This window comes from Spermophilus citellus, assembly GCF_964194105.1.
Source record: "Spermophilus citellus genome assembly, chromosome: 1".
In the NCBI taxonomy this organism is placed as follows: Eukaryota; Metazoa; Chordata; class Mammalia; order Rodentia; family Sciuridae; genus Spermophilus; species Spermophilus citellus.
The window spans coordinates 70,510,648-70,535,337 of record NC_138182.1 but is presented as its reverse complement, the minus strand read 5'-3'; the positions used below and the strand labels follow the sequence as shown (position 1 = coordinate 70,535,337).

The 24,690-nt window shown below is 32.8% G+C and overlaps 1 protein-coding gene across 12 annotated transcripts in view; it reads left to right on the top strand.

The window, feature by feature from the left end:
* MYCBP2 (MYC binding protein 2) overlaps window positions 1-24,690 on the top strand; it is a 295,622-nt gene that overhangs the window by 253,065 nt on the left and 17,867 nt on the right. For 10 of the 12 annotated variants that reach the window (XM_081291229.1, XM_081291222.1, XM_081291231.1 and 7 more), the window contains 16 exons: window positions 2,710-2,867; window positions 3,937-4,136; window positions 5,004-5,153; window positions 8,032-8,192; window positions 9,230-9,386; window positions 9,564-9,788; window positions 11,838-11,903; window positions 13,017-13,256; window positions 13,506-13,604; window positions 15,499-15,579; window positions 17,139-17,405; window positions 18,399-18,682; window positions 20,383-20,479; window positions 21,727-21,846; window positions 23,380-23,481; window positions 24,443-24,571. In XM_081291229.1, the coding sequence (XP_081147355.1) occupies window positions 2,710-2,867; window positions 3,937-4,136; window positions 5,004-5,153; window positions 8,032-8,192; window positions 9,230-9,386; window positions 9,564-9,788; window positions 11,838-11,903; window positions 13,017-13,256; window positions 13,506-13,604; window positions 15,499-15,579; window positions 17,139-17,405; window positions 18,399-18,682; window positions 20,383-20,479; window positions 21,727-21,846; window positions 23,380-23,481; window positions 24,443-24,571 (2,536 nt within the window). The remainder of the gene's footprint in view (window positions 1-2,709; window positions 2,868-3,936; window positions 4,137-5,003; window positions 5,154-8,031; window positions 8,193-9,229; window positions 9,387-9,563; window positions 9,789-11,837; window positions 11,904-13,016; window positions 13,257-13,505; window positions 13,605-15,498; window positions 15,580-17,138; window positions 17,406-18,398; window positions 18,683-20,382; window positions 20,480-21,726; window positions 21,847-23,379; window positions 23,482-24,442; window positions 24,572-24,690) is intronic. The other 2 variants (XM_081291224.1, XM_081291225.1) reach the window with 1 other exon arrangement.

The following is a 24,690-nucleotide window of genomic DNA, read 5'->3' as shown; positions in this document are numbered from 1 at the left end:
ATATTATTATAAGTATTCTCAAGCAGTGAAAAAATTGATAATGACATAAGTATAATAAAGCATAAGCTCAGATGTGAAAATGAAATGAAAAGCAGAACGAAGTAAAAAGATATATTGCAGGGGCTGAGGCCAGGGCTCAGTGGTAGCACACTTGCCTGGAGTGTGTGAGGCACTGGGTTTGCTTCTCAGCATTGCATATATAAATAAATAAAATAGAGACATATTTTATTTATTTATATGCAAGATATGTCACAGAGTAAGAGAGCAGACCAACCATCAAATTAAAGTTATAAAACTAAGAAATTAATTAGAAGTGTTTATAACATCAGTCAGTGGAATGATTTGAGATAATCACAATGAGTAAAGAAAAAGGGACAGATTATAGCAATTAGAGTGGAAATAACAGATACAAACAGGATAATCCAATATAAGAGTAACTGATGTCTTTGAAGTAGAAAACACAACTAATACAATAGAATATTTATCTAAAGCTTTAATATAAAAAGAATCTTCCTAAAAAGTACTGAATGATATTAGGAAAATTTTACTACATGTTACTATAAGAAATATCTTAAGTTACTGAAACTCCAGTGGGGAAAAAAAAAGGATTTTTCAATTATCTGAGCAAGGCAAAACAAGTCATTTTGCAAAAGGAAAGTAAGACCCAAAACAGACTTTTGTATTATAACTTTGAAAGAAAGGATATCTCTAAAGCTTTATATTGTATTTTTTTTTAGTTGTAGATGAACACAATATCTTTATTTTTATGTGATGCTGAGGATCAAACCCAGTGCTTCACATGTGCGTGGCAAGCGCTGTACCACTGAACTACAGCCCCAGCCCTCATATTGTATTCTTTGTAAAAGCACTATTGTACCACAGAATCCATAATTAATTATGAATCAATCAGATGAGTCAAATGGTTAATGAAAAGCATGTTTTAAAGACTATACAGTGTATAGTAAATATAAGATGGTACCAGAGCACATAAATGTAATATTTACAAAATCCTGAAGCAAAGAAACTGTGACCCAAGTATTTTATTTCCAGCTGGGTTGAGATATTTTCTGACATACAATGATTTGGGGCATGTAGCACCTTTGAGTTGTTCTTGAAAAAAACATCCTGACAACTCTTTGTTATTAAAGATGGTGAACAGTGAATCCATTAAATCAGTGTTTCTCAACTGGGGGTGATTTTTGCCTCATAGCTAGCATCTGACAGTATTTAGAAACAGTTTTGTTTTCCACAACTGAGCTAGTTCAACTAGTGAGTAGAAGCCAATGTTGCTAAACAAGATAGTCCTTACAACAAGGAATTACCTGACCCAGTGTACTCAGTTGTGTTATCAATGGCCATCTTTGCTTCCTCCCTTGGGTTTTGTTTTTTGTTTTGGTGTTTGAATTTTCTCAGAAGCATTATAATTTTTATAAGAACAGATCATTTTTTAAAAATTGATTCTTAACTCTTTTTAAGTTGATAAACTGCCTCTGAAAACAAGATAGTAAATCCAAATGTAAAATGAAGTATGCTAATGTATCCCACACACAGTCATTTTGGAACAAAGCAGCCAGACTGCCGTTCAGGCACATTTATCCCAGATGGTTATGTACAGCATTCATACTCTATTTAAAACAAGAATTTCTGTCAGCTCAGAGAGGTGGTGAATAAATAAACCACCCAGGAAGTTAGCCACTTCTTAGAATATATATAAACTTGCAGGGAGTGGTAAGGATTCCAAGTTCAAGGTCAGTCTCAGCAACTTAGCATGGCCCTAACTCAAAAAAATAAAAAGGGCTAGGGGAGTGACTTATTAATTAAGCATACCAAAAAGAAAGAAATATATAAGCTTACTGAGGGATATAGAATTTCACATCTGGCTTATATGATGGAAATAAAACAACTCCAGAACTATAGGTGATCAAAAATGTCCCAATTTGAAGTGAGGTGACAGAAAAAAAGAGCACATGGAAGAATAGCTTGTAGATTTGTGCTTGAAAAATCAGAAAAGGAAAGTAGTTTTAAAAAAAAAATCTCCAAAAGAAAGTTATATAGTCCTTTTAATAAAGTTTTAAGTATTTTAATGTTACTAAAATAAATAGCAAAACATCAGTTATTTAAGCCTGAATAAAAATCATTGCATTCTTATGGAGAATGTAGGTATAATAGAATGATAATACCAAAATCAGTGTTACTTCTCATTATACTATGATATAGCTGTGCTCTAAAATGAGCTTTGGGTAGCACTTCCCAAGAGTGAGAAACCTAATAGAACACTCAACTACCAAAAGAAAAATGCACTAAGTTTTGATTTTATTAGGATTGTGCATGAACACAACCATTTCCTTTCGTTCAGTACACTTATGATTATGTCTGCCTGTTTTCTCAGAGTATCTTGTCATGTGAGTTCCACCCCAGTGCTTTTGATTATAAAAGGATATTAGGATATTTGATAGCTTTTCTTTTTTGTTTAAAATGTAAAATTATTTTAGAAAATCAAAAACTTTAAGATACAGTTCTGAGATCAAAATTTTACTATATTTGTAAAGATTAAATTATGATATAAAGAGAAATCATCAAGTTGACTTTTAAGTTTGTTTCTTCACACAAATTCAGATTGAAATATTTGACTACACTATTGTAAAAGAAGTATAGTTACACTTCACTTTTTGTCCTAAGTTTTTACCTGTGTTCTTGATATATCTGCAGTTTGGAAACCAGTCCCATAACTGATACTGATCTGGCAAAGAGAACTGTCTTCCAAAGATCATACTCAGTTGTTGCTTCTGAATATGATAAACAACACTCCATTTTACCTGCACGAGTTAAAGCTATACCTAGAAGAAGAGTTAACAGTGGAGACACTGGTAAGTATATAGATAAAAAGAAAATTGAGTGATTCAACTACTGAACATAAAAAGAAAATTATTTTCTTTGCAGGTAATTTTTAAAGTGTAATATATGAAGGAAGCAAATGGATTAATTTCTAATTTGGGATAGACAATCTATGTGACCTGGCCATAACTGTGCCCCTCTAAGTTTTGCTTCTCAATTGGAGCAAATGTCCAAAGATCATTTAGTGATTATTCAAGAATAAATTGACCTTTACAGTCTTACTTGTAAAATATCAAAGCCAACTATTTGCTGCCATTAGCTCCTCCACCAAGCTTCAGTGAACCAGCAGTTCCTATGGCTTATAAATCATGGCTATCTCCTTACCCTCATAGAAACATACAGCTCTTAAAGTTACCATTACTCTGAGTAGATTACAAAAAAAAAAAAAAAAAAAAGAATCTTGGAGATATGAGTAACCCTTAATCAGTAAATAATAATAATAATCTGTATAATCTGGACCAATTGCTGTCAGCAGCCTCAAATTAGTGCTGGGGATTCTGCCTAAAAAATACTGAAAGAAACCCAAGAGAAGAGGATATTAATGGTGATAATTTATTAGGTAAGCCATTTATAAAAATGAAGATTTGAAGTTAAAATAATAGGCAGATAATTATGTATCTTACTATTGAAGATCTTCAAGAAAATATTTTTAGAATCAATTATTTATAGGTTTGTTAACAAATATTTTGGAACTTAATTATTGAGATATCTTTTATAAAGCAGTCTTAGAAAATTGTAGAGATGATGTGTAGATTCCATTTAGGGAAAATATAAATCACATAGCTTTTTACAAAGCGTGCACTTTGGATTCAGCCATGGTTTCACCACCTCTACAAATAAATAGCTGTATACTTCTAGGAAAGTATGACATTTAATCTTTCTCAGCCTCAGTTTCTTTTTCAGTAGAAGTTGTAATAGTTATGATTTGTGTCATGTGCTTAAAAGTGCTGTAATTGAATAAGCTAAATATTATTTTCAGTATTAAATATATTAATCAGATGCACCACCTATGAAAATTAATAATTTTTGTTTTTTTAACAGAAGTTGGTTCTTCCCTCTTGAGACATCCATCACCTGAGCTTTCCCGCCTAATCTCAGCCCATAGCTCTCTTTCCAAAGGAGAACGAAATTTCCAATGGCCAGTTTTAGCCTTTGTTATACAGCATCATGATCTAGAAGGTCTTGAAATAGCAATGAAACAGGCGTTAAGGAAATCTGCTTGTCGAGTTTTTGCTATGGAGGTATGAATACATTAATGAAGGTAGTGATTCACAGATCAAACAAATCACATGATGATTCTGTATTTAATGGTGACATTTTTTAAAACTGAGTTAATTGCTTCAAATTAAAAGCCATTTGAAAAGCCTATTGAAAATATCAAGTGTTCACATCAAAACTAAACTCTAAAGTTTGTGGATATAAATTAATTTAGAATTCTGTGTTTAAATACTCTAAGGAACTTTATTTCTGTATTACTTTATTATTTCAATCCTGAGATTTATCTTTTTTAAGAAGCTTTTTATATTTAGAATATCATTTCATTAAAATCAAAAAATAATCATACAAAAAGGATGAGAAGTAGGACTTTTGATTTATAATTTTAGCAATAACTGCTTACCCAGATTTCCATTTTCTGGAATGATTAGATAGATTACTGTATGCCACAGGCCTGAATATAGAAAATCTTTCTACTTTATCATAAGTGTAATGAATAACTTGACACCTCATTGATGGGAATGATACCAGTATATTTAAGTAAAATGGTAGCTTGTGTAGAGCTTGAGAAATATTCTATTTAAATCCTAAACACAAATTAGAAAAAAATGTGCTTGAGTAAATTAATATTAATTTTAATATTAATATTAATATATTGATATTAATATAAATTAATATATATTTCCTCTGTTATATTTTTTAAAGGAAGACCAAAATTATTGACTATTTCAAGTTATTTGTGCTTTTAGTGAAACCAAGTTTAGTTTTCTATCATCTGACCTTGAAGCATGTAGTCCATGAAGTTACTTCATTTCTGAGTAAGGAAGGTCCTACATTTTGTAACTCATATACTTTTTTATTTTTATCTTGGACTCATTTGATCATTTATTCAGGCATTCAACTGGCTTCTGTGTAATGTCATCCAAACAACTTCTCTCCATGATATTCTGTGGCATTTTGTGGCTTCACTGACTCCTGCTCCAATAGAACCAGAGGAAGAAGAAGATGAAGAAAATAAAACAAATAAAGAAAATGCAGAACAAGTGAGATTTTATTTTTATTGTCCATATTTCTATAGAAACTGAATAGAACACTCTTAAGTTAGTTTCATAATTTGTATGAAAGCATGCAGGGATTATCTAACCTGAAAAAAAATGTGTACATTTCAATGCTATGGACAAAGTATTAATAATACTTAGTGAAAGTTTTCTCTCTAGCAAAGATGCTGATAGTCACATCTCATTGAACACTACTATCATAAAGCAATCAACTGAAAGATGCATACTGTTATGGTACAACATATGATAGGTAAACAGAGCAACACTATTACATAGAGAATCAATAGCTGGGAAGACATTTATATTCTAGCTCAATCACAGGAGTAAGTGTGAGGAAGTTTGCTAATGTGCAATTTAAACCCCAGAAAGGCCATGCCAGAGGAATATGGACCACATCTTAGCATTAAGAGCAATGCCTAAAGTCAAGAACACAACTGAAATAATCTCAGTCCAACCAAGTTGAATGCTAATCCTTGGCAGAATATAGATGGCCTGCTCTCTCCCTGAAAGAACAAGATACAACAATCTTTAGAAAGAAAATACAAACCAGAACTTTTATGATGTGTAATCAATAGACATGCATTAAAGGAGGCAAAAAGTGATCATCTTTTACTTAGCTTACTGATGTAGTTCAAAAAGTTTGATGAGCTCACATTGGCAACAAGATGGAGACACAAACATACTTTGCTATGGAGTAACAGCCTGTTGGAGAATGATTTGGCAAAAATCTAGAAAAAATTGGCATTAAAAATGATGCAGTAATTCTACTTTTTTGAGTTTTTCCTGTTGTGTATGCATGTGTGAAATAATGAATATACAAGTTGATTCTTTACAGAATTTAAAAAGATATATTTGTTTAGTTATAGTTGGACACAATACCTTTATTTTACTTATTTATTTTTTATGTGGTACTGAGGATCAAACCCAGCATCTTGCATGTGCTAGGCAAGTGCTCTACTGCTGAGCCACAACCCAGCCCCCCTAATTTTTTATAAAAGCAAAAGATTGAAAACAAACCGAAATGACTATTGTGAAATAGACTGATGAAATAAATTGATATTTTTCTTTGTTGGAAGACTATACAGCAAGATAATATATATTACTACACTTGTAATATATAATGATCTCTAAGGTAAATTGTAAGCTGTTTAAAAAGAAGAAGAAAATACAGAGAAATATGCTTAGAGTACTGCCATTTATGAAATAATACTTATAGACCAGTTAGTAATATGATATGCTGTAATAGGAATTACAAGTGTAGGTGACTGGCTTATCAGGACCAGGAGTCTCACTTTTTGTGGTATTTTTTTCACACCTTTCAAGTGTTTTATTATGATGTATATTACCTCAAAAGACTTGGATCATGGTAGGTAGTCTATAATAGTAGGCACTTTCATTATTAAGCAGTTTTGTTTCAGTTCAGCAAGTGTAAGGTACTTTGTGCAAAGTTATTGGAATAATTAAAATAACAATCACTACTTTCTAAGTACTTTGATGACCTAATGTGATATAAATGTGACATTATATTCTTTATAAAAGTAAGTACTTTATAGAAACATTTGGTGAAATTAGAAGAAGCTATTTTGGTTTAGGTGGAATGGGGTACATTATTCTTAAGTACATACCACAGAATAGATTTTGACCATGGTGTGTATAAGATTCTGCAAATGGAAAAAACACCATGAGCAAAGACTGAAATATAAGTGTGAGTTTTAGAAATATGAATTCAATCAAGAATTTGTTTGAAAATAAAGTCATGTTTTTTTCAGTTGATTAAATGAACTTAAAAATTTTATATCATCTAAAAAAGCCTGGTTTTTTATTATTCAGTGGTAATTTTTAACTAAATCATCATAGTTTTTCCTAAAATCTCTTTAAAAAGCAAGTGCCAGACCTATTAAAATAAGAAAAACCCTGGTGGTTCATAGACCAGTTTGAGCATTCAGATATTTTTGGCTTATATGTGTTTAAAAAAAAAATCAGCCTTTTAAAATAGATATGACTCTTCTTTTACAATAATTGACTGACAAACTTGCTTTTGATTTCTACCTTAGAAGGATCCATGAGTATGTGAATACCCTCTCTTAATTAAAGTGAACTGCCTCACTCTGGACAGACATTCCCAAGTAATATCCATTGGCATGAGCTGTTGAACTCTGAACTCCAAGCCTGAGTCCTTTAATGGCCACAGCCCTCCCCTCCATACACATATGCTCTCCACTTCTCCCCATCAACTCCAATTTGGGGCCCACTTAGCTCTTGTACCTGTGTGCTTCATTCACCCCTGCTTTAAAACATATTTATTGCTCTGCTGGGATCCAGTTTTAACTAATTTCCTTTCTTTGGGAATTTGAAGTACTCTACTGTTTTCCATTATAAATGTTATTCCATAGGTAATAATATGAAAGACCTGACTGACATTAAATGCAGAATGAAATCCAATCTGTCCCTCTTTCCAAGCTGTGGTTCTTCTGCCTTAAGGAAGGACCATTTTTGTCTTAATTCACATTAAAATCTCATAAAAATGTCATATATGAACTAATGGTGACCTCAACTTCTAACATGTTATTTTCTCATATATAAATACATGCACAATTTATGCATATATACACATGCATATACATATAGATTCATTCTAATAATGATTTATGAATACCCTAGAACTGACGTGTATATATGCTACTTGTTTGCTGACTTTGTGAGCAGTCTTACTGCCTTTTCCCTAGAAATATTACAGATGTAATTAGATTGATGTTATTTATTGTATGTATTGGGTATAGTTTGAGTATATATAATATTCTTTTGTGAAGAAAGTTTATTCTAGCATGTTATCTGATAGACTTACTTTCAATCTCTATTTTAGGAGAAAGATACAAGAGTGTGTGAACATCCACTCTCAGATATCGTGATTGCAGGAGAAGCTGCTCATCCATTACCACATACATTTCATCGTTTACTTCAGACAATCTCTGATCTTATGATGTCTCTCCCTAGTGGCAGTTCATTGCAGCAAATGGCCCTAAGGTAATTTTCTATAGATGTGTTCTAGATACTGTGGGAGAAGACATTTTATGGAGTATTCAAAATACTAAATGCTTGAAAAACATCTTTAAATTAGGTAAGATTTTTAGGAATCCCTGTATTATGCTAAGTGATGTCTCCCTCCTTCCTGTCCTTAGCTCATACTATTTGCCCTTCTGTAAAATGTGAATAATATACTTCTTAGTGCTCTAAATGATCCTTTTAACAATCTCCCTCACTTTTCCCTATTTCCTATATCTTAGATCATTTTAATGTCACCAGAGAGAAGAAAAAAAATGAAATCTCGTGAACCAAACCAAAATAGTGTTTTGACTTGAAAAAAAATCTGAAGAAAAATGAATCCCAGTTACATGTAGTCAATTTTAAAACTACCCTAAGAAACAGACATAATGTTAAATTGGAATCTGTTGAAAGTTTGCATTACTTTTACATGTGAACCTATTATTAGGTCAATACACTGGACTTATGGATATAATTAAATCCGCCTTTGTTTTATATAACAAATAAGTTAATGAAATGATTCAACTTCCCACATGCCTAATGATAAGACCAATGGAAGAGTGAGAATTTTGTCTCTTCATACAATGTTTGAACTGCAAGTTGCATTAGGCCCTAATGAATGAGTATGGAATTATAAAAATAAATTTGAGAAGCTGTTATAGTTGGTGTAACACTTGCCTATACAACAGACCCATTATCTTTCTTGCTTTTATCACTTTGATTTTCATATCTTAAATTTCCTATATTTAAAATGGGTGAACTTTTCTAGATATTATCTTATTCCAAAGAAATTACCTTTATTTCTCCAAAATAAAGAAAATTTTAAAAGCCACTAGTAATGATTTCATTCCCTCATATTTTGAAATTTCTACTTTTTACTAGAGCATTAAGATTTCTTGAGATTTAAGATACAGAATAAAGTAACTACTATAGAAGTTTCTTAGATATTCCTAGAAAATAATTATTTCACATATCATGTATTTATATTGCTTATTTGTTTATATTGTTTATATTTTTAGATGCTGGAGTCTCAAATTCAAACAATCTGATCATCAGTTCCTCCATCAGAGCAATGTCTTTCATCACATTAACAATATTTTGTCAAAATCAGATGATGGAGATAGTGAAGAGAGTTTTAGCATCAGTATACAGTCTGGCTTTGAAGCTATGAGTCAGGTCAGTCATTCAACAATTTCCTGTTGTTCCATAGTTAATAGTCAACAGTGGATTAAAGGAAAAACTGTACTCAAATAATTTGATTCTGTCTTACATTATTTATTATCATGTATCTCTTTTCTCATCAGGGAAGATCTCTTTTTGACTATTATGAATAGTTATATTTGTCTCTGATAGGAATTATGCATAGTTATGTGCTTAAAGGACTTAACCAGCATTGTTGACATAAAAACTTCAAGCCGACCTGCCATGATTGGAAGTTTGACAGACGGTTCCACAGAAACATTTTGGGAATCAGGAGATGAAGATAAAAACAAAACTAAGAACATCACTATCAACTGTGTGAAGGGAATCAATGCCCGCTATGTATCTGTACATGTAGACAATTCCCGAGATCTTGGGGTAAGAAAGGGAACTTAATTTATGGCTCATTAGTTCTTTTGAGACCACTAATAATCTTGCACTCATTTCTGAATATAATAGAAAGATTTATCACTTGGGACTTCAGATCTTAAATATAAAAACAGATTAATATGACTGGGCACATCATGGACTATCAATCTAAAAACAGGTCTGATTACAAATATACCATGACTACAGCTAAGCAATATAAAAATCTATAATTTTATTCTTCATGATCTTTTTTATTTCATTTTGGTTTGTTTTTTGTTGTTGTTTGTTTTGGTTTGGTTTGGTTTTTTTTTTTTTTTTTTTTTTTTTTTTGGCAATACAGGGGACTTAAACCAGGGGTACTCAGCCATGAAGCTACATTATCAGCCCTTTTTATTTTTTATTTTGAGACAGTGTCTCTGTAAGTTGCCCAGTCTAGCCTCTCAAGCTTGCCTCAGTCTCCCCACTTATTGGGATTATAGTCATATGCCCCTGTGCCCAGCTTTAAGATTCAGCAGAGAGATCCTCTCTGGGTAGCTTCACTACAGAAATAGAGTTCCTAAACTAAAATAGTCATAATTTATAGTCTCCTTGGTCGTAGTATATCTAACGTGTTTCAACAGAATTGAACATTGTTTCATAAAAGACACTGAACAAAGGAAAAGAGCCCAATTCACTTGAGCCAGGAAGATAGCACCATCTTCTGGACTACTATTTTCTATCCTCATTCTTGGAGAAGTGTAGTTCTTAGAAATTTTTTTCCTCATAATAGATGTGACTTGCTGGCAAATACAGTTTTAATAAATCTCTCTGGATCATTGCCAAGCAGTTTTTATCCATTCACATTTTTCCTTTCCCAGGAAGAATTAGAAATGGTGGAGAAGGGTCTCAGATAAAATGGAGGTAAAGCCCACCATGGCAGTCCAATGTGCAATCAGACCATCCATAGCAACCTTGTAACTCCAGTACATCCCTGCATATTAGTTTAGTCCCTGGTGTTGAATAAGAAAAAGGGGCTTAATTAATAAATTATGAGCTTATTTGCTCTTCTGATTAAGAATTTCAACTGCTATAACTGCTGTATCTTATGAGAAAGTTAAATGTCATAAATCAAAACATTTTCTGCCTGGAACTCACTGCTCAGTACAAAGTTATCTTTGACTCATGGAACATTTTACACCAGGACATACTGTCCTTCAGAACAGTGACTACAATTAGTTTGACATTATGTCTTTTCTAAGAGGAAAGAGTTATAACAATATTCATTTTTAAATTCTCTAGTGTATAAGCTGACATCTACCTTCCTTTTAAGATACTACTTCTATGTTATATATTATCCTTGAGCCTTGTACCTTGAGCCTGGGTTCCCCTAAACTGCACACTAAAGAGCCTTATTCAGAGCGTTTGTTGATTTAAGTTGCATCAGCCTATAGCATTCATGGTTCATAGCACTCCAAAGAATTAATATATTAATCTGTTGTGGATATGCATTATATAATACTTATTTAATCTTAAGATCTGTCATTCTAATGCCTGAATGACTCATTTTCAATATTTAAAGGCACTGAGTTTATAAGGTTTGATATTTATTTTTTGTGTAAAATGTTGCCCTCCCTAGTATGGCAAGTTATACTGAGAGCATAGAACCCACTGTTGTAAAGCAGGCCTTGTGGCACTCATAAGTATCTGTTATTTACCATCCTTCCTTCTTTTTACTTCCAAAATTTTTGAGATTATAGCAACAAGAATGGGACATGAATGGCAAGCAAAATTATTAAAAAGCTACATGAAGTTATGGAATTGAAATGTTTAGAATTTGGATAAAGAGAGGTAATGTCAAACTGTGAGAGCATATGAAAGAAGGTTGAAATGTAACGTTTAAGATAGAATTTGTGAGAAGACTACAACTGTAGAAGTAATAGTTAGTTGGATAATTAGTCTGAGGTCAATTAGGAAGGACCATTAAAACAGACAGGAGACCTTTTATGGCATTGGTTGGTGATAAGAAAATGTAAGTTCTGAAGCAGGAATAAAGCCTAACATTGGAATTTTCTCTTTTAGAATAAAGTTACTTCAATGACCTTCTTAACTGGCAAAGCAGTAGAAGATTTGTGCAGAATAAAGCAGGTAATTGAAATTTTTTTCAATAAACATTTGTTACCTAGGGAGAAATTTCTTCTCAGCCTGTATTGTTGAGTTCTAATTTGGGCACATTACAAAGTATTGTAAAAAATCATCTTAACAGTAACTTGACAGCTAGTCTATATGTTGGAACAGTAACAAATGTCTCTGAGCTAGATATTACCCTAAGTATTCCCCAGTCATGAGGGATTGTATTGGGCCTGCAGTCCTCCACTCCCCACTTTTCTACAGACTCAGGTACCTCAAAATTCATTACAGATCTGATTCACAATTAACATTCTAATTTACCTACACTTTAGGTTAAAATGGGTTATTGTCTATTCTAAAAAATCTACCCCTTATGGGCTGGGGTTGTGGCTCAGTGGTAGAGCACTTGTCTTGCATATTTGTGGCCCTGTGTTCAATCCTCAGCACCATATAAAAGTAAAGATATTGTGTCCATATACAAATAAAAAATATTTTTTAAAAAATCTACTACTTATAACACCACAGTCATATCTAGGTTTCAAGTCAATTAACAAACCAGTTCTACAAACAAGTTAAGCTTTGTTTGGGCATGCCTAGGATTGTGAACAAACTCTCTTAAGTTGTGAAAGCTGTTCTTTTGGGGTTACAACTCATTCAAGAGTTGACCAGTTTTTTGTTTGGTTGTTTGTTGGTTTGTTGTTGTTTTTTTTTTTTTAATTATATTGAAAGAATTAATTGAGGTTTCAGATGAAACAAAGCAGAGAGAGCTTCATTGTTGATCTTGTGAGTGTTTCTGACAGTCCCTATAGGTAAAGTACTGTCATGTACATTGTTGCTAATGGTTTTACTCAAATAACTTGGTGTAGGCCTCATGGTAGTCAAGCCTAGATTTTAATTCTCAAGTCCATCACTTACTCAGGATCTCTCAACTGTGTTAACCACATTTTCCTCTTCTATAGGATAGCTCCTATAAATAATACTACTTAACCTCACAAAATTTATATGAGAAATAACCATCACTCTCTGTAAAGTTGTTTGTTATTTGAGGTTGCTGTTACTAATGTTAAGTCTAGGAAAGTAATAAAAGTTATTCAGCTGTATCAGGTTCCTGTCCCTTTTCTCCTTGACCAGGTCGATCTGGACTCCAGGCACATTGGTTGGGTAACAAGTGAACTTCCGGGAGGAGATAATCACATCATCAAAATTGAATTAAAGGGCCCAGAAAATACACTAAGAGTTCGACAAGTAAAAGTCCTAGGCTGGAAAGATGGTGAAAGCACAAAAATCGCTGGCCAGATCTCAGCCAGCGTGGCCCAGCAAAGGAACTGTGAAGCTGAGACTCTGAGAGTATTCAGGCTTATTACATCACAAGTGAGTGTCCTTAATGCATACTCTAGCACAGGATGAATTGACATGATACACTTTTGAGAGTTTAAAACGCATGTATCGCTACTAATGTGGCCCATTTTTCTCTCTCTTAAACTTCACCTATGCTAAATGTTGTATTGTAATTTTGAAAAGTCATGGTAACAAGAATAGCATATTATCCAACCTGCAAAATCAGCTAATGAATCCTCTAGCTTTCAGAATGGTAATTCTTGCATTAATTCTTTCTCACAGGTATTTGGAAAGCTCATCTCTGGAGATGCTGAGCCTACACCAGAACAAGAGGAAAAAGCACTCTTGTCATCACCTGAAGGAGAAGAAAAAGTATACAATGTATTTATTTGTATTCTAAAAATTTGTTTCCCTTTTTCATTTTCTTAAATAATCCATGTGCTGCTTTATATTTTAATAGATGTGGTTTATGTGCCATTTAAATTATTTTTATTTTAATTAGAAGATCAAGGAACTATTTTTAAAATTTTACTATTTGTTAATGTATAATTTAGTATTTTAAGTCTCAGCAAAAGTTGCTGTATACCTAGGAGCTGTTTTATTCAATTGTTAGAATTCATAAAATTAACTTAGTCATTTACTATGTTATGTCTCATCAGTTATCTTCCTCCTCCATTTTATCTGCCCTTCTCAGCCCAGCTCAAAAATACTATCTTCTCCAGGAAGCCTTTTTATGATTTCCCCAGACAAAAAGCAGTTTTCCCTCTGTAAACATCATAAAAATCTATGTATGCCTCTCTTTGGTTTCTCTCTTTTTGTATTTATCTACATGTATGTTTTATTTCTTCCTCTGTTACACACATAGCTTCTTTGAAACCAAATATACGTCTGATTGGTCTTTCTACCCAAAAGGGCACAATCACACATACATTCAGTAAATTTTTGTTGGAATAAACGTTCTTTATAATGTTCTTGAAATTTCTTCTAAAATGCAATTACCGTACTTATTTTGTATAAACTAAAACATCATACCTAAGATGAAAACCTCAGCTTCTTGTGTTGTGTTATTGTACTGGTTCATCCTACATTGCTATATTGAGTAGAAAGAGATGAAAGTATCTTTGTTTTGTTCTAGATCTTAAAAAGAGAAAGTACTTTAGTCATTTCACAGAGTATGCTGTTAACTCTACTGTTTTGTGTTTTTCATCAGTTAAGGATGTTTCCTTCTTTTCCTAGTTTGCTGAGAATTTCCATCAGAATGGATATTTTTATATATTTCAATCTTCCCATTTTTTACTTTTCTACAGTAGAATAATCAATATATTGCTGTGGTTTTATTCAATATGTGATGTTAGCTTCCAGGTAATTTGTTTTCTTTAATTAAAAAAAAAAGAAAGAAAAGAAAATGAATTAGAGGAGGAGAGCTATACAGTACAGTGCTTCTTTGGGGCAAGATGAAAATGCTATCAGATTGTGGAAATAATTGCACATGTTTCTGAATATTCTAAAAACCATTGAAATTGTATCCTTCATATAGGTCAATAGTATGTCTGTGAAATCTATCTGAATGTAGGGACATTTAAAAAGCAAAACCAAATAAGTTATGAAAGATGTAAATAAAAATAAAATGGAAGAGACACTATCTAAAAGGATTTCTGGGCAAGTATTTAAGTAGGAAAAAAAGGCCCCTATTCACTTTCTTTAATAGATACAATAAATAAGTAAAAATAGATTTTATTTATCTATTTCTTCTTGAGCAAGCTTTGGTAGTTCTGTCATTCAGGTAATTTATTTCATCTAAGTTGCTGAATTTATTGGCATAAGATATATACTGTATATTCTTCTATCCTTTTCATACCTAGAAAATCTGTAGACTGTGTCTTCTTTCATTGCTTATGTTGGCAATTTGTGTTTTGTTTATTTTCCTTGAGTAGTGTAACAAGGTTTATCATTTGGTCTTTTTAAGAAATCAGCTTTTAGTTTTATTGTTTCTTCTATTTTTTCTATTTTAATGATTTCAATTCTATATTTATTATTCTTTCTGTTTGCTTTTTCTGGGTTACTAAAGTCCAAGATTAGCTCATTAGCCTTTTAAAGCTTTTTCTTTTTATAGTCACTTTGACAATTATTATTTCTTCAAACTTTCTCCTTTGTCTTAATATTATATGCCTCAATTTAAAATAAATTCCCCTGAAATATAGCTGCTTAATAATTTCTCAAGCTACTTTGAAATGCCAAATGTACACATTTCATTTTTTTCTTTTTCTGCATAAAGGCAACATCAGATGCTGACCTAAAAGAACATATGGTTGGAATCATATTCAGCAGGAGCAAACTGACCAACTTACAAAAACAGGTTGGGTTTAGTCATGGCATTATCTTTGTTAGATTTTGTTTGTTTTTAGGTTATAAAATGTCTTCAAAGGGGCTGGGGTTGTGGCTCAGTGGTAGAGCACGTCCCTTCCACATGTGAGGCACTGGGTTCGATCTTCAGCACCACATAAAAATAAATAAAGGTATTGTGTCCATCTACAACTAAAAAAATACTTAAAAAAAAAAGTCTTCCAAAATTTATGCAGGATTTTTTTATGGTGACTCATTTTAAGTTTTATAGAATGTGTCTGCCTTTTTCTAGAAAGGAATGATCACTCTGCCATATCTGCATTTTTTAGATATTTTTATTATGAATATTAACTTTTTTACCCTACTGCTGTTTGTTACTTCTTATTTTCAGGAATTGTTTTATTTTGGAAATAGATATCCATCCAGCTAAATCAGTTTACGTTTACATTTTCTGTGTTCCTCTCCGCCTGTTCTGTTTGTTGTTTGCTTGTTTGTTTAATTTTGGGGGGTAGCAGAGATTGAACTCAGATATTCAACCACTGAGCCACATCCCCAGCCCTATTTTGTGTTTTATTTAGATACAAGGTTTTATTGAGTTGCTTAGTGCCTGGCTTTTCCTGAGGCTGGCGTTGAACTTGCAATCCTCCTGTCTCAGCTTCCCGAGCTGCTGGAATTACAGGCGTGTGCCACCGTATCTATCTTATTTTATTTTTTGATGAGCAATTAATAGTGTTTACAAAATCAGCATTAATATTTTTAAATAAGAGTGGGCGTGGAGATAATGCTAGATTGTTCATTTAAAGTGATGCTAGATAACAAAAATAGCACTTCAAAAGTAAAAAAAAAATAATTTTAAACTAGCTTATTTTAACTTTCATTATTAAATCTTTTTAAAATAAATAATAACATGAATTTATTTGTGCTTTATCTTTCTAACAATGTTTCACTGACTTTTGGATACTTAGAAATCACAAAATAAATATTTCTGCTAGTTATAAATGCCATCAGTTTTAAAGAGCTTTATGAATAGGCATGCTAAAATATGAAAAGAAAATGCCTTAAAAGTGATAAAACATGCTGATTAGTTTTTGTTTGATGTGCTAAGCCATAGGCAGAGACATTGGAAATTTGTATATAATCAATTTCTACGCAGTGGTTAATTTAAATATTCATATTTTTATCATGGTTCCCCTTGTTTTACTTAATTATTTTTTGTTTTGTTTTAGACACTGGGATTGAACCCAGGGGTGTTTTACCATTAAACTACATCCCAGTCCTTTTTATTTTTTATTTTGAGACACAATCTGGCTGAATTGCTGAGTGCATAGCTAAGTTGCTGAGGCTGTCCCTCAGATTTGCAATTCTTCTGCCTCAGCCTCCTCCTGAGTCACTGGGATTATGGGCATGACCCACTGCCTGTCTATTTAATTGATTTTAAGATAAATTAATAGAATAGTACAATGGAGCATTAACTGAGAGGAAACTGAATTGAGTATTAACTTATTCTTTGTTTTATTAGAAGAAAATAAGACATACGAATGTATTTTTACATATTCTGCATTGCCTTCATAGGTGTGTGCTCATATAGTACAAGCTATTCGCATGGAAGCCACCAGAGTTCGTGAAGAATGGGAACATGCCATATCAAGCAAAGAAAATGCCAATTCTCAGCCAAATGATGAAGATGCCTCCTCTGATGCATATTGCTTTGAGCTGCTCTCCATGGTTTTAGCATTGAGTGGCTCTAATGTTGGCCGACAGTATCTGGCCCAACAACTAACTCTCCTTCAGGATCTCTTTTCCCTGCTTCACACAGCCTCTCCTAGAGTCCAGAGACAGGTGACTGACTGATCATATCAATTGCCTTTGTGCTTCTTTGTTACTTGAAACTGTTAAAAAACCACACGATGGAAGTTAGGGGTGTAGCTAAGTGGTAGAGCACTTGCCCAACAAATGAAAGACCCTAGGTTCAATACACACACACACACACACACACACACACACACACACCACAAAAGTAAAAGTCACAAGGCAAGGCAAAGAAACTTACTTACCCAAGGACCTGAAGTACAGATTTTTTTTTTTTAATGTTTAAGGCCTATAGTTTTAACTCCATGTCTTTTTATTTTTATTTATTTTTTTTATTTTTGAGAGTATAGAAGATACTTCACAATGAGAGTATAGAAGAGCAAAAACTATGTTCTGTTTTACTAATGTATTTTGATAAAGAATATTTTGGCTATTGATTACCTTTTTACCATGAAATATATACATATAATGTCATTTAGCCCAGACCAAAAATAAAAAGCATGTTTTTTCTTGCTGCCCTGGGTTGGTACTTACTACTCCAGAAATTTAAGTATTTAAACCATATTTCCTAAGGGCTGGAGATATAGCTCAGTTGGTAGAGTGCTTACCTCCCATGCACAAGGCCATGGGTTCAAGCCTCAACACCACAAAAAAATTAAAAATTTTTTTTAAAATTATATTTCTTCACTTCCCAAAATTAAAAGTAGTATTTGAATGTTTTTGTTCTTGTAGATTTTGAAGTTGTAGAACGATAGCTTGGCGTATTAAAAAATGAAAATTTTAAAACATCAGCCTTTAGCCATGCCCAGTCGTGCATACCTATAATCCCAGTAGCTCAGGAAGCTGAGGCTGGAGGATCATGAGTTCAAAACCAGCCTCAGCAACTCAGTGAGACCCTGTCTCTTAATAAAAGTACAAAATATGGTTGGGGATGTGGCTCAGTAGTTGAGTGCCTCTGAATTCAATCCCCTGTACCTCCTTCCCCCCAAAAATCACACTTAATTATTTTATTGTTCTTACCAGGTGACCTCCTTGCTAAGACGAGTTTTGCCTGAAGTGACCCCCAGTCGTCTGGCCAGCATCATAGGAGTAAAATCTCTGCCCCCAGCAGATATCAGTGATATCATTCACTCAACTGAGAAAGGAGATTGGAATAAGCTGGGTATCTTGGACATGTTTCTTGGGTGCATAGCCAAAGCACTCACCGTACAGCTAAAAGCCAAAGGCACCACTATCACAGGAACAGCTGGCACCACTGTGGGCAAAGGAGTTACAACGGTCACCCTTCCTATGATTTTCAACTCCAGGTATGTCATTGCCTCATCCTCCCTCATAATATATAAAAGTAAATTTCAGTATTATGTTAATGTGTTTTTTACCACAATAATGATAAATAAATAACACCTGTGAGAAGCAAACCTCAGATCAATTAAAGTTTCTAGTCAGTCCTGGGCTGTGGCTAAGGTAGAGTGCTTGCCTAGCATACGTAAGGCACTGGGTTCAATCCCTGGCCCCACACAAATGAAAACAAATAAAATAAAGGTATTGTGTCCATCTACAACTAAAAAAATTATTTTAAAAAAAGTTTCTAGTCTACTAGAACAAATTATAGAAAAATATTTTTCTTTTTGTTTTGGTACGGGGATTAAACCCAAGGGCACTTAAGCACTGAGCTACGTCCCCAGCCTTTTTTAAATTTTGAGACATGGTCTTGCTAAGTTGCCTAGGCCTCACTAAATCGCCAAAACTGGGCTTGAATTTGCCATCCTCCTACCTTAGCCTCCTGAGTCACTGGGATTACAGGCATGCACCACCACACCCACAGAAGAGATTCTTTCTAATCTTCAATTTGGGAAGGCTTTCCTAAACAAAACACATAATCCAAAAGATTGGAAAAGATTCACAAATTTAACTGTAAAAATTAATTGATGATGATACAATTAAAATGTAAGCAACTAACTTGGAAAAATATTTAAACCTACATAATGGATACTTATTAGCCATAATATTAGAATAAGGTTTACAAAAAGGCAAACAACTAATAAAAAATTAAATGACAAGAATATTTAAGAGTTCACAGAAAAAAATTTACAAATGCCTATTAATACATTAAAAGATACCTACTTCAGAACAATTTAACTTAAAACAATTATGAAATATTTTTGATGCTTTACCAGTGTTTTAAAGGAATTGGCATTTTCATCAACTATAAATTGCTTTGGCATTTTTGGATGTCAATTTGATAATATCTCACTGTACTTTATGCATATTCTTTGATCCACCAGTTGTACTTCCAGATTTTTCCTACATGTACACAAAGATATATATAAGGATGTTCTATAATTGTGTGTAACAGCAGAAAATTCAAGACATCCAGAATAGTGTCAGTTCACAATAGTAAGCAGATAACACCAGAATGTTAATCAACATATCACTTCCTTCATATACATAGTCTTCCTAGGAAACAAAAATGTCAGATGAACTGCAGCTTAGTGATGCAGTTGGTTTGTATTCTGACTTCTTATCTGCATGTACACTAGAAACAAGTAGTTTTCGATCCATAGACTACATACTTTGAGTATCAGTAATTGTAATGCAAAAAAAAAAAAAAATGAGAGAGCTCATGTATAATGGCATAATTTGGCATGAACATTCTTTTTATACAGTGTTACGAAAAATTGTGCTGTGAATGAATAATTATGATTGTACAGCATTCCACTATTGTCATGTATGTAAGAAATAAAAATAAATTTAAAAAATACACAAAAGCAATATGTAAATGGAGAAGTATTTGAAAAGGAACATAAATGAGAATAGCTGTTTTCCTGAGATTGAAGTTGGAGATTTGGGGTAATGCTTTAACTTTCTTTTTAAGTGTTTTAACTCATTCAGTTAAACAACCAAGATGCTGCAGATGGAAATAATATTTTTATTTTTCATTTGTAATAATTTATAAATCCTTTTTAAGTTTCTAAGTGCTGATTTTTTTTTCTTTTCTTTTTTGTAGTTACCTTCGACGAGGTGAAAGTCATTGGTGGATGAAGGGCTCAACTCCTACTCAAATCTCAGAGATCATCATTAAACTTATTAAGGATATGGCAGCAGTAAGTTCCCATTCTCCTGATATTACTGCATTAAGATGCAGCCGGAGTCTTGTTGAAACAATAAATAGCTTCCTCTGCTTAACTGACAGAGGAGAAATAACGTTAGTCTTTTCAGAATATTATTAGTATGTTAATCACTGTGCCATTTGTCTTTTCAGCAAATGATAAATTTGTCATTGATATAAACTATGTTCAATTCAAAATTCTCAATTTATTTACTTCAGAATTTTACACAAGTCTTCCAAGACTTTTAACTTAACAAAATTAAATATACTCCTTCTGACCCTAGGAAAGAATCTGTATCCAAAAGCCAAAAGGGAAAAGGAAAAATTTTTTAAAAAGAGCTCTCAGAAGTGACATTTCTCATTCTCTCAGACCTCCTAGTTTATAAAGCCTTTTTTCTTTTTTATTAATGTCCTATACTGCTGTCATAAGATATTGGCTTTAGGGGAAAATCTGGGAGTGTGGAGAATGGGAATTAACTTCAGAGTGCTTGGTTCTTGCTAGTTGCTCCATAAATGTCATTATCCTTACTTTACATTGTATTTCAAGGAGGCAGCCTTAGGAGAACAAGTACTGTGGAATGAAGGTTCCTGAGAAGCAAAGTGAACAGAAGGAGGAGGAGGAATTGAACTGCTCCTTAACAGAATGATAACTTATGGATATGAGAAGATGGAGGAAGTTCTGGGGAAAGATGAAGTTCTATCACTTTTCCCAACAAAATGGTCATTTTCTCAATGTTTTGTAGGCTTTCTTAGGATGTTCATTGGATGAAAATGTCTAGGAAGAATATTTAGGAGCACCTAAATTTTATAATAATTTTGTGTTAATATTCATTAAAGTCAACATATCAAGTGGAGGTAATTGTAGTTTGAGCCCATTTATGCTCTTGGATTCCAGTAATACTTATCTAGTGCAGTTAGCTTAGCTATACAGATTTCCTGTTAAATAACAGTTTTATAACCAAAATTTTTTTTATCCAAATTAAGAAGAAATGCCCTTAAACTTTTTAGGGAAAAGAATATTGAGATCTTAAATTTTTATTCTTCTTTTAAATCATTAAGATAATGATCAGAAGTTGAATTTTTTTGGGGTCATAAGGATGTTAGTTCAAAAGTTTATGCCCCAGCAAGGTCTTGCTACAAAAGATTTTTCTCTTTTAGTGAGAGATGTTACTTAAGACACAAGAATTTACTATGATAATGTGTTTCTAATTTCTTATTAAAATTTTCTTTCTTGCCCAATAGGGTCATCTGTCAGAAGCTTGGTCCCGAGTGACAAAAAATGCTATCGCAGAAACCATCATAGCCTTGACCAAAATGGAAGAAGAATTTAGGTCTCCAGTGAGATGTATTGCAACAACTAGAGTAGGTTTTGTTCTGTTTTGTTTTGAGTTTTGAGTGTCTCTTACATGTTCTTTTGATACTAGATTTGAACAAATGTTGATCAGTAAGTCAACTTGGTTGGTAATGTATTTTTTGAAAAATGTAAATGCCTTTTATGAATTGTGAACTAAATATGGTAGTCATTACTGTTCACTGTTAGGTATTCTGGATCATCTGTTTTTTTATTACTTAGGAAGCTAAGGATATGCTAGTTAGAAAGGATAAATTACATTTTGTGTTTGTGTATTAACTTTCTAATGACCTATTTGCTATATTACCACAGCATACCGCTGTGATAAGACAGGATACCTTAGAAGACAAGGCCCCTTCTTCCTTTTTTTTTTTTTTCTGGCCCAGTTATTTCTAATGAAGACCCCTATAGCTTACCTACTAAGTTTGTAGATGTTACTTTTAAAAAACAAAAAGTTCTTGCTATTGGTAGGGCAGGTTGGAATCTCTGAGGATTTGGGATTTCTTTCTTCAGATGAGACATCTATAGTAAGTTTTAACCTAACACATGTCTTGTAATTCCAAAAGAGATTTGAGATAGTGTTAAACCATGACAGTATAACAACATTAAGAAGAAGTCAACACTAGTAGAAATTGCTTAGTGAATCCTGAGGAATCTGAAAAAGAAGATTAATTATATTTCTGTAGGGTAGAGAAAGCCAGTTTATGCTGTCTTCCTGGTGAGTGAGATACCTGAAACAAGTATTTTTGACCGTAACTCTTTTCTACTAATCATTAGTTCTTTTCTTTCATTTTGCATTCCTGTTTCTCCTTGCATGCATTATTTTTCTGTTTCTATTTTACCATGTTTTGCTCTCCATCTCCTGTGATATTCACATGTACTTCTTAGAGTTGAGCCAGTTAAGTAATTTTCCAGTTTTTAATTAATGAAGAAATAATCATTCTATGTAAAACTGAAACTACCCTTTAAGCCTCAGAAAGTTTTGAACTATTTTTAGGGCAATTTTCTAATGTTTATTAGACATTTATTTCTGACAAAATGTACTAAGTATAGTGCTAAAAGCCCTGTCAGGCAACAGAAACTTTGTTTAGAAAAATTTAGTATTATGCACCTATTCATGCAAAATTAAGCAGCCTTTGTATCAACTTCTTTGGAATTTAAAGCCTTAGGCAGACGATATTAGATGGAAAAATAATGAAAACTGCATTAATAAAATGAATATTAATATTCAAAGACATTTATTCCTATAAATGACTTGGTTTATATAGTATACCAGTGAAGGTTAGTTTTGTACACTGGCTAGAAAAACAGAATGGTTTACTAGAGAAACAGACATTGGGTCAATAAATATTTGAATTCCTGCTTTGTGGGTATGACATGGCAATTGCCATGTATGCCTATACCCAATCAGGAAAACCTGAGTGCCACTAAGTATCTGTATATTTTCAAATTCAACCAGCATTTATTGACAGGTTGTCCTGTGTCAGCATTTTATACATGTTTCCTCAAATTTTTGGTACTATAACATCCTTTCCTCTCATCAGCTCTGGCTTGCTTTAGCATCACTGTGTGTTCTTGATCAGGACCATGTAGATCGCCTCTCCTCAGGGAGATGGATGGGAAAGGATGGACAACAAAAACAAATGGTAAGATCAGAATTATTTTATAAGAATTTTGTCTTGTTTTATTTTTATATTCAACTTGGGGTAGGGGGACCCAGTAAGTCAAAATACACAATTAGTGACACTCTTGAAAAACTGTGTGTAAATTGGCCAGTTACATCTCAAGAGTCTATTTTACTTAAAGCCCTCTTTTTGTAATATTTTAGAAATTTTAGGGGATTTTATTTAATTATATAAAAGAGTATTCTCCTTCTCTGAGTCACATTTGCATCGTATCAGTATTTGTAGACAGCTTCTGATTTTAGGTCTAGATTTTGTGCTAAAATATAATTGTTCTTTGGTAGGAAGGCAATAAAAAAATCAGAGAGGGTTGGAGCTGTGTCTCAGAGGTAGAAGCGCTTGTCTAACGTGTGTGAAGCCCTGGGTTCAATTCTCAGCATCCCATATAAATAAATGAAGGTCCATCAACAACTAAAAAACAAGAAGAAGAAGAAGTAGTAGTAAGAGAGGCAAATGTGACATACTACTTATTTACAAATGTACTTAGAGTAGGTTTGATGAATATTTTTAGGTTTACTGGAAGGGAAGATGTTTAGGCCCTTTTGGCATTTTCTTATTAGTGTTCAAGTCTTAGAAATAAATTGTTCACCCATTTAGCGTACTGAATGGATTTATAATATGAAAATACTTATTAAGTCACAAAGCATGTTCATTTTATTAATCATTGAAGTTGCATACACATTAATCATTGAATTTGGGGTTTGAGGAAATTTTCCGGCTCAGTACATTAATCATGTAATAATTTTTAAAGATTTTTAGGTTAAATACACTTGCCATAATTCTGTTTAACATTCAAACTCTGAAAATCTTAATAGAGTTTAGAATAGCAGTCTGTTATTGTTATAAAGAAAATACAGTTGCTTTCAATGTGTATAAATGTCTGGCTCATTTATCTAATGTAACATATGAAAATGTCTTATTTTAGCCTATGTGCGATAACCATGATGATGGTGAAACTGCAGCTATCATTTTATGCAATGTCTGTGGAAATTTATGTACTGACTGTGACAGATTTCTTCATCTTCATCGACGAACCAAAACTCATCAAAGACAGGTGAAGATTTCTTTCTTTGTACCCTGATCAAGATCAGAGCATGAAGTATATTCAATGAATTTGAAATAAATGTGGGAAAAAGTAGACTTTGAAATCAGTGACCTTGGTTGAGTTCCCAG